General features: G+C 44.4%; 1 protein-coding gene across 1 annotated transcript; it reads right to left on the bottom strand.

The window, feature by feature from the left end:
* Positions 1-8,640: 8,640 nt before the first annotated feature.
* Positions 8,641-10,159, bottom strand: LOC113047734 (uncharacterized). Its single transcript, XM_026209019.1, has one exon. The coding sequence runs from the start codon at positions 10,157-10,159 to the stop codon at positions 8,864-8,866; it is 1,296 nt and encodes a 431-aa protein (XP_026064804.1). The 3' UTR covers positions 8,641-8,863.
* Positions 10,160-10,977: the final 818 nt, after the last annotated feature.

Genomic DNA, 10,977 nt, shown 5'->3' with positions numbered 1-10,977 from the left:
GAAGCCTTTCTGTCCCTTTGGCGCACGGGTTTCAGTATGAAGTCCAGGGCCGTTGTAGCTCGTCTGAGAAGTCTGAAATGGGGGAGCTTAGAGAAATGTTAAAGTTACAACAGGAGCAATTAAATCAGCTTACCCAGAATATGGCCCGTCTGCAAGGCCCCCATCGTCCTCGTACCCAGCCTTTTCGTAGTGGGCCCATTATCTGTAGGCGTTGTCAAAAACCAGGCCATTTTGCACGGGAATGCGAGGGGGAACGTGTCATGCCCCGGTCACCATTACGTTCTCGTGTTGATCAAGCCAGTGGAGGTGTGCAGTCGCAAGCTAATGTGTCGGAAAACTAATTCCCGCCGTGCTGAAGAGTCACAGCTCGGCTGGGAAAATGACTGACTCAGACGGTAAGAAATCTAGTTCAGTTCCAAATTTAATGTCTCCTTGCCCGCATCTGAATGTTTCAATTGGTGGCGTGTTAGTCCCTTGTTTAATTGACACCGGTTCAATGGTATCAACTATTACGGAAAAGTTGTTTTATTCAACACTTTGAGCCATGGGGTCATGAGCGCTTGAAGTCATGTTCCTGGTTGCAGCTAAGGGCTGCAAATGGGCTCTCAATCCCATATATCGGTTATATGGAATTGGATATTGAGCTCTGTGGTAGGATAGTTCCGCGATGTGGGGTGCTGGTGGTCAGGGATCCTCCTGGTGGCTTGCGCTCTCAAGTCCCTGGTGTGTTGGGGATGAATGTACTTGGGCGATGCTACCAGGAGCTCTTTGGACAGCATGGCCCCTCTTTGTTTGATTTTCCTCCGGTTTCTAGTGCGCCACTTTCAGTTTTTCAAGCCTTACAACACTGCCATCAAGGTAGCGAACAATCTCTCGTTGAGTGTATGACTAAGGTAAGGGTGCGCGGTCCTCGGGCATGTCGTGTCACAGGTGGTACTATTAAGTTGGTTGCAGCAACCTGTGCAGAACAGTTGTTAGGTAGTACAGTACTGTTCGAGCCCATTGAGTCTGGGTTACCTGAAGGGTTGTTGGCATCCCCCGCCTTGGTGCGAGTGATTGGAGGCTCAGTTTATGTGCCAGTGGTCAACATAGGCACGTTTGATGTCCTCCTTTATCCACGCAGAGTATTGGGTACCCTGGTTAGAGTGAATGTTGTTAGTTTGCCAGCAGGTGTCACTGAAGTTAGATCCACTACAGCAAATGTGTACTCTCAAGCCACTCTAGCAGTTAGTGCCCCCGTTTTAGAGCAGATTGCAAAAGTAGATCTGACTGCATTACCAGAACTGGAACAGGGAAAGGTGAGGGCCTTGCTTACAAAATATCAGACGGTATTTTCTGAACATGACGGTGATTTGGGATGTACAAGTCTTATATCTCATGACATCCCACTCTTAGATGACATCCCTGTGCGTCAGCGACATCGCCGGGTGCCTCCCTCTGAGTATGAGGTTGTTCGAGCCCACATCAATCAGCTGTTGGAGTCTCAGGTAATTAGGGAAAGTTGCAGCCCATATGCCTCCCCAATCGTCTTGGTAAAAAAAAAGGATGGTAGTCTACGCTTATGCGTTGACTACCGCCAGTTAAACGCCAAGACTAGAAAGGATGCATTTCCTTTGCCTCGGATTGAGGAGTCGCTGGATGCGTTGACAGGGGCCTGTTGGTTTTCCACTATGGATTTAGCTAGTGGTTATAACCAGGTCCCTGTCACAGAGGGGGATAAGCCGAAGACCGCTTTTTGCACCCCATTTGGCCTGTTTGAATGGAATCGTATGCCCTTTGGGTTGTGCAATGCCCCCTCTACCTTCCAGCGACTTATGGAGAGGGTATTCGGGGACCAACAGTGTCAGTCCTTACTTTTATATCTAGACGATATTGTGGTGTTCTCCACCTCGATCACTCAACACTTGGAGAGGTTAGAGGTTGTGTTAAGCCGCCTAGAACGGGAAGAGTTAAAGGCTAGGCTAGAGAAGTGTGCCTTCCTTCAGCAAGAGGTGAAATATTTGGGTCATGTTATCTCTTCCAGGGGTGTGGCAACCGACCCTAGTAAGATCGAGGCTGTGGCCCAGTGGCCTCGTCCCTCTAGCATTGCAGAGTTGAGATCCTTTCTGGGTTTTTCCAGCTACTATCGGCGGTTTGTGGAAGGGTTTGCCAAGTTGGCTGCCCCGCTGCATAAACTGGTGGGGGAATTTGCTGGTGTAAAGGGTAAGCAGAAAGGTAGGAGTTTTGTTAGTGCCTGGAGTGAAAACTGTCAGGTGAGCTTTGAGGCGTTAAAGGAGAAACTAACTACCGCCCCAGTACTCGCGTATGCGGATTTCTCTAAACCTTTTATTTTGGAGGTGGACGCTAGTTATCAAGGTTTAGGGGCAGTCCTTTCCCAGAAAACTGAAGGTAAGGTAAGACCAGTGGCATATGCCAGCCGTAGTTTAAGGCCCACTGAGCGCAACATGTCAAATTATAGCTCTATGAAGTTGGAGTTTGTTGCGCTCAAGTGGGCCATGACGGAGAAATTCCGTGAATATCTGTTGGGTAACAAGTGTGTGGTATTCACGGATAATAATCCCCTTAGCCATCTGACCTCTGCAAAGTTGGGGGCGACTGAGCAGCGTTGGGCTTCTCAGCTGGCGGCTTTCGATTTCGAGATCAAGTATCGATCTGGTAAGAGTAATCGGAATGCTGATGCGCTGTCCAGAAGGGATCTTCTGGAACCTGGTGGGTTGGATGGTTTGACCCCAGGCACTGTAATTCCTGAGTCTTTGCGGTCATTAACTGGGGTAGATTCTGTGGGCATAGTGACCCAGTGTATGGTCTCTACACTGCCTGGTTATTCTGCTGGTGAGTTGCGTTCTTTGCAGGTAGCGGACCCAGTTATTTGGGAAGTGCTGCGATTTTGGAGACAAGGAAATCGCCCAGGGCCGGATGAGCGGCGCCAAATGACTAAGGCGGCCTTAACCTTGCTCCGCCAGTGGGATCGGTTGAGGGAGTTAGATGGTATGCTGTATCGTCGGGTTTACTGCCCTAATGGTAAGGAAGAGATGTTACAATTGGTTTTGCCTGCTGCCTTGAGACCAGAGGTGTTAAGACAGTTGCATCAACAACATGGACACCAGGGCAGAGAGCGCACCATGGAGTTAGTGCAACAGAGGTGTTATTGGCCGGGTTTGTCCTCGGATGTGGCAAGCTGGTGTCAAGAGTGTGACCGGTGCCAGGCAGCCAAGGACACCCAGCCATTGGCTCAGACTTTTATGGGGCGGTTAATGTCATCTAGGCCAAATGACATCTTGGCAGTGGACTTCACAGTGTTAGAACCCACAAGCTCTGGCACCGAAAATGTTTTGGTGATGACTGATGTTTTCAGCAAGTATACCCTTGCTGTTCCAACGAGGGATCAGCGAGCGGAGACTGTGGCACAAACCCTGGTGACCGAATGGTTTTACAGGTTCGGTGTTCCGGGCCGTCTCCACTCGGATCAGGGACGAAATTTTGAGTCTTTGTTGATACGTCAGTTATGTGAGCTTTATGGTGTGGTGAAGTCTCGTACTACCCCTTATCACCCGGCTGGCAACGGCCAGTGTGAACGCTTTAACCGCACGTTACACAATCTGTTGCGTACTCTGCCAGTGTTCAGGAAACGAGACTGGGTAGCGTGTCTTCCCCAGGTAGTGTTCAGTTATAATAGCACCCCTCATCAGACCACAGGGGAATCGCCACACTTCTTGATGTTTGGTCAGGAGCCACGATTGCCCATAGATTTTTTGTTGGGGAGAGAACTACAGCTAAGAGAGGGTAGTGTGAATGACTGGGTCTTGGAACATCAAACGAGGCTCCAGGTGGCCTTTGCAGGTGCACGGGAACGGTTGCAGGTCATGGCTGATAGGCGCAAGGCCAATCATGATCAGCACGTCCGAGATGAACCACTGGTGGAGGGTCAACTGGTGTACCTCCGTGATTATGGGGTAAGGGGCCGCCATAAAATCCAGGACCTGTGGAGCCCAGTGGTCTATCAAGTGACAAGGGCACCCAAGGAGGGTGGTGTAGTGTACACCATTGCGCCTGTAGATGACCTGACCAAGGTAAGGAACGTGCATCGTTCACTTTTAAAGAGAAGAGTCCGTAAGGAAACAGTTGGTACTAACCATGATAGTCCTTTACCTGACCCAGTTATGGACCCATCCTCGTTAGCTGAGGAAGAGGATGAGGTAGATTTATTAGCTTTGGTCCAAGGACGGGATCGAGTTGATGTTGAATTAAGACTTGGTGGTCCAGCATCTGGGGTGGAACATGGTCCACAGGAAAGGGTGAGTGTTATGGGACCAGCTCCTGCTAACTGGCCAGGATCACAGGTTCCAGCTAGGGATATAGGTATGTTGCCGGAGCCACAGCCTGAAGCCCTTGTTAGGGTAGATGAGGGTGATTTACGCAGGACAAGCCGTGCAAATGCGGGCCAACATTCAAATCTACACCATCTTCCCCGTTCAGTAGGTGGGACAGGTGAGGGCTCCCAGCAACAAATGCATGGCATGGTGCCAGGCATTTTTAGGCCATGGGATTAGGTAATCCTGACCCTAGTAGTAGGACCGTCGGGGCGACGATCCATCAGTGGGGGGGTAGAATGTAGTGGGACGAACTTGGGTGTCTCCTCTTTAAATTTGTTTCATCAGTTGTCCAATCATACACATTCACGGTTATATAAAAGGGGACTTTTAATGCACCGTGTTGTGCTCACCTCTTGTGCGTCATTGCTCGAGGCCCGCCCCTTCCTGACTTAGACGCTTCCTGTCTTGCAGGTATGTGCTTGCTAGCGAATGCAAATCAGTGGTGCGCTTGTGGTAACCAGCATTATTTTGAATCATAGTTTCCGACATATAACCATCTCATGTTGCTTGGCGACTGCTTTTAAATGCACTTCCGCTGCATTTCCACCCCTTCTTGCCGGTTTGATGTCTGTTTGCGTGTGCGGCTGGACGTGTGATCATAGCTACGATAAAAAGGTATGTGTAACCATCCCTGTTGATATTTGAGGTGTTTGGTGCGACGAATCAATGCTCTACTTAATCCTTTTTAGGTGGAATAGTTTTAAGGAGGATTCATTCAGTGCAGCCTGTGGGGCAACGTATTTTGATGCTGCTGCTTTGTTTATGTTTAGTTCATGTCTGTTTTTGCAATCTAACGCAGAGGCGTGAGTTGGCGCGGGTATTGGTCCTCTCCATTTGATCAACTTTTCTGCGTTCTGCCTATTGGATTGTGAAAGTTGTAATTTGTTTCAGTTTGTCTTTTTTTGAATTTATTTATTTCATTCTTATTCATTGTTATATTACATTTTTGTTGTTTTACTTTGGTTATGTAAGTGCCTGATTTATGATTTGTTGTTTTGTTTAGTTTGTTTTCATTTAATTGGCACCTGGCCATGAAACTGGGGTGAGTATTCACCTCCAGCTGAGTTAATTCTTTACAACTTCCCAGGTGTTTTGATTTGGTTGGTTTAAGTCTTTATTTGTTTCATTGTATTTCATTCAACTGCTAAGTATTTTTATTATTGTTATTATTTCTTTGATCTTTCTTTGAGAATTAAATTTGATTAACTGTGTCTTTTGTTATAGGAACCGAGGCTTCAGGCAGACTGCTAGTTGGCCCTTGTGTGCGGTGGTGGGACTCTGTCAAAGAGTGCAGTGTGTTCACGCTTGACCTTACCGTGTGTGTGTGTGTGTGTGTGTGTGGTGCGAATTGTGCACTTGGTGTTATGCTTCTGGCAATATAGTAGCCACATACTCATTAAGCTAGCCTACCTGCCTTAGGTAAGCCTCGGTTTCCTTTTGTTTTGTATGCCTCCTCTACTTCCGTCCATAGTGACTTTTTTAAGATTAATATTCATATTTATTGTTGAAATAAACATTTTGTATTTTTGGTATCCACGTCTCTTGCCTCTGTCTTTGGAAACCACATTCCTGTGTGCTTTTAGTAGGTGATTGATTTACAATAATGTTCCCTGTTAACAGGGTGGCGTAGTCAGCTGAGTTACAGTTTGCCCAATTAACTTCCCGCCACATATGGATGTAGGAAGATTTGAAGGGAAAATAGAGCAATTTGATGCAACAAATAGAATGAAAGGAGCAAAATAGAAAAGCTCAAGAGTTGTGAATTGAAGAAGGAAAAGTATGTGTTATGTTTGGGGAAAATGCTGTATTTATAGAAGGGAGCATTTAATGAAGAACTGATCAAATTGAAAAGGCTAAGAATGATAGATAAAGAAAATGTTGGAAAAGATAATAAAATGTAAGACTGGTTTGATTTACAGTTAGGAGCATGTGGAGCATAGTTTATAATTAAATAGGGAAAGTTTTTAGGAATTGCATTATTGACAGGATATTTACTATTTTACTGTGTACTTCCTATATTGAGGTCACTAGTCAAAGCCACAGCTAAGCAAATTAAATTCAAAGATATCAAGATAATGGGAAATTGATACATAAGGTATCTAAGCTGAAGATCAACTCTTATAATCTTGTGATATTCAATGTGTGATGTGATTTGTATTTGTATGTGTATGCATTTTTACGCCTTTTATACAAAACTGTGATAACCAGGCAAATGCTGAACCAATTGCACATTCATGCTTTTAACAATGTCTACTATTAAAGAGGGGTTAGGGAGACTGGATCTTTTACTCACTCCATGTCAAATTAGGAGAGAGATGTTTGGTCCAGTAATCCCTCAGAGTGGAATTTCATAATCTAGTCACTGGTGATAATACAATGTGACTTATTTAGTCACTAGGTAGTGTAAATAATATGACTGGATTATGGAGTAGCACTCTGGATAAAAATAATCAAATGTGAGACTTATTAAGTCTCAAAGGGGAGAATATGTGGAAGATTTTTATTAGTAAGATTTTAATCAATGTGAATCAAGCCATTTTTGTTGCTAGTTGTTTTTCCATTATAATCCTATAGGTAATGGAGAGAAAGTTGCCTACACCCTGGAATGTACAAAACTGAGGAAAAACATATGGCCGGAAACGGCCTTTCGTTATACAAAAACAAGTAGGGGCCCTCCTCCCTAGGGAGGGATCAAAATCGCAAGCATAAGGAAAAGTTTGACTATTTGGAAACGCCCTGTATAGGGTATATAATGAGATGCAACCTAGCATTTCATAAGAACTCCTTGCAACGAGCTCTCGGCTTTGTTTTGCTTAAAATAAAGTCTTTTCTTCTGAGAGAAAAATCCCTGACCGAGTTCGATTCTTCGGAGAACCGGCAAAATACACCACAGCATTGTTTCAACAAGGCGCTGAAAGCATTCTTTAGAAATGTTGGCCCATATTGATAGGATAGCGTCTTGCAGTTGATGGAGATTTGTGGGATGCACATCCAGGGCACGAAGCTCCCGTTCCACCACATCCCAAAGATGCTCTATTGGGATGATATCTGTTGACTGTGGGCTCATTTTAGTACAGTGAACTCATTGTCATGTTCAAGAAACCAATTTGAAATGATTCGAGCTTTGTGACATGGTGCATTATCCTGCTGGAAGTAGCCATCAGAGGATGGGTACATGGTGGTCATTAAGGGATGGACATGGTCAGAAACAATGCTCAGGTGGGCCATGGCATTTAAACGATGCCCAATTGGCACTAAGGGGCCTAAAGCGTACCAAGAAATCACCCCCCACACCATTACACCACCAACACCAGCCTGCACAGTGGTAACAAGGCATGATGGATCCATGTTCTCATTCTGTTTACGCCAAATTCTGACTCTACCATCTGAATGTCTCAACAGAAATCGAGACTCATCAGACCAGACAACATTTTTCCAGTCTTCAACTGTCCAATTTTGGTGAGCTCGTGCAAATTGTAGCCTCTTTTTCCTATTTGTAATGGAGATGAGTGGTGGGGTCTTCTGCTGTTGTAGCCCATCCACCTCAAGGTTGTGCATGTTGTGGCTTCACAAATGCTTTGCTGCATCCCTCGGTTGGAACGAGTGGTTATTTTCAATTTTGCTTAAATCACCTTTCTTTCCCATTCTGACATTCAGTTTGGAGTTCAGGAGATTCACCCCTAAATGCATTGAAGCAACTGCCATGCGATTGGTTAATTAGATGATTGCATTGAGAAATTGAACAGTTGTTCCTGTTCAATTTCAATTTCAATTTCCTGTTCAATAATCCTTTAGGTCAGTGTGAGTTATATATATATATATATATATATATATATATATATATATATATACAGTATTGTTCAAAATAATAGCAGTACAATGTGACTAACCAGAATAATCAAGGTTTTTAGTATATTTTTTATTGCTACGTGGCAAACAAGTTACCAGTAGGTTCAGTAGATTGTCAGAAAACAAACAAGACCCAGCATTCATGATATGCACGCTCTTAACACTAGAAGAGCCAGAATTCCAAAACTACTAGAACAGCCGTGAGCGGTCATTTTGACCGCTATATTATAAACGCTATAATCTCTAAATAAATTGTCCAAATGAGAGATTAATGTATTAACTGTGTTAGGATATCTTTTAAAAAAACAAATAACACCAACATTTACATTTTTTATTTAGTTAAAAATGATAATTATAAATTTTGAAATATTCGCATCATTTCATAGGAAAATGTAATTATTGCATATTCAGTATTTCTCTGTATTTATTTTACATAACTCAGAACAACAAAATAACATTTAAAATGATCTATTTGATTATGAAAAAAAAAATGTTACAACATTTATGATACATTATAACACAGAACATAAGCTGGAAACAAGCAGCTCTAAAGTTAAAAAGAGTCACGAAGGAAGTTTGGAACCATAAAACAATTATGCTACAAATTCTATATTAAATAAATCTATATCGTGCTCGGCTATTTAAGATTCACAGTCAACACAAGTTACTTCTGTTCTTCTCGCACAATTTCCACACACGGGTTTGTGGCATTTGCAGCAGGTGTCGTGCGTTTTATTTTGTTTGCAGATTCTCCGCACCTGGCACTGTCTCCGTTTTGGTGTCAGTTGCGGGGGTTGATTTTTTTGGTTGGGACCTTGTGTCGACTGCGATGCTGCCCTTTTTCCCTCCATGAACTCCGCTCTCAGCTCCTCTGCCAGTCGCAGCAGGAACTTCCTCCGGGCAATTTTGCTGCTGGTGCACTCCTTGAAGAGGATGTGGGCATTGATTCCAGCAAGGTCGAGGATGTTGTAAAATACAGCCACTGGCCATCTACGCGTACCGCCTTTCACAGAGTATGCCCGTGCCATCTGATCTAGGACATCCACCCCATACTTGGTGTTGTTGTAATAGGTCACAGACTCCGGCTTTGCTTTCGGCCCATCGGTGATCCCCACGCTTGTGTGCACGGAGCTCAAAATGCACACATTCTTCCTCGGCTTTCCCTGGTATATCGTGAGCGTCGCATCCGCACATTTTAGCACTTTTGTGTTATACAACTCCGCTTGCTCTTTTGCGGAGGGGGGCAACTCGCGCTTACTTTTTCCCATAGTGCCAACCAGGCTGGTCTTCTTGGCCTGTAAGGCGGTGGCCAGTTTCAGTGAAGTGAAGAAATTATCCGTGGTAATATTTCTTCCCTTACCCAAGAATGGCTCCGCCAGTTTCAGCACCACACTCTCTCCCACGAGCTGACCTCTGCTCCGTGCCTCTTCTTTACCCAGAAACGGAGCCCCGTTCAGCATGTATTTCGAACGGACATCAGCAGCCAGCCAAAATTTGATGCCAAATTTATCAGGCTTATTCCCCATGTACTGAAGAAATCTGCACCGGGCCTTGGTGGGGAACAGCTGCTCATCTATGGTTATGTCGGCACCGGGCTTGTAACAGGCTATGCTGTTCTGAATAAACTTGTTCCAAGTGGCCGATACCAGGGCAAACCTGTCATCCTGCAGACGCACACGTCGGGTTTCTTTTTTATCGAACCACAGAAATCTCATTATCTCCCTGAAGCGATTTCTGGCTATGGTTTCTTTGAAAAACGGGAAACCCCATTTCTCCGACCAAAGGCTCCCCAAATCCATGTTCTTCGCACCCTGTGCTCCACGGATATATAACAGAGCTATGAAGGCTTTCAGTTCAGCCACTGTCAGGTCCCATGAGCTGTCACCACGGTGCTGATGTGCCTCAGCCACAGTGCAGTCCCTGATGTGTTTCAACATGCCATCGTCAAACAAACACAGAAAGGCAGTGAGCGCATCTTCGATGTTGCGCTTCGCGTGCGCGGTGGGACCGGCAGCTTCAGTCAGAACATTTTGGCTCTGCCTTCTCCCTGGACGTTCAGTTGACTGAAGGATGGTCTACACCGTCCCATCCTTTCCCTTTTCCACAGCCACCTCCGGCCGAGATGACTCTAAGGGCGGGCTGAGCACTCCAGCTGGCTCAAGTGCAGGTACTGGTTCGGGAAGGCCTAGGACAACAATATAACACTAATAAGAATAATAATAACAAAAAATATAATAATAATAATAATAATAATAATAATATCACAATAATAATAATATTCTAATAAGAACAACAATAACAATTACGTAAGAATGATAGTAATATTCTAATAATAATAATAATTTTATAATATTATAAGATAATAAAATAATAATAATAATATGAACAGCAGAACTAGTAAATATGGGCATCCAAGTTTACCTGGAACGTCAGCTGTGAATGGAACATCTGGTTCCCTAATCTCCGAGGAAGGTAACCGCCTCTTTTTCCTTTTTACGGACTCTGACTCACTCTCTGATGAGGATGAACTGTTGTCTTGCACCCAGGAAAGGTCGCTGTCACTTTCCACCTCAGACAGCGCCCCTGCATCAGAGTCATCACTGTCCAGATTGTGAAGCATTTCCAAGGCCATGGCAAAAGTCATATTTCTCTTCATTCTATTATTTGTATTAGACATTTTCTAAACGCTCCCTATAAACTCTTTATAAATTTATTTTTTAAAAGGCAATAATAATTTGTAGTCCAAGAATTTGTA

Source organism: Carassius auratus, chromosome 29, assembly GCF_003368295.1.
Source record: "Carassius auratus strain Wakin chromosome 29, ASM336829v1, whole genome shotgun sequence".
NCBI classification, from domain to species: Eukaryota; Metazoa; Chordata; class Actinopteri; order Cypriniformes; family Cyprinidae; genus Carassius; species Carassius auratus.
Note: the sequence above shows the minus strand (reverse complement) of the source record. Positions and strands in the feature narration are given on the sequence as shown.

Coding starts and splice junctions, on each gene's coding strand:
- LOC113047734 (XM_026209019.1), bottom strand. CDS start 10,159: ATGTTGAAACACATCAGGGACTGCACTGTGGCTGAGGCACATCAGCAC.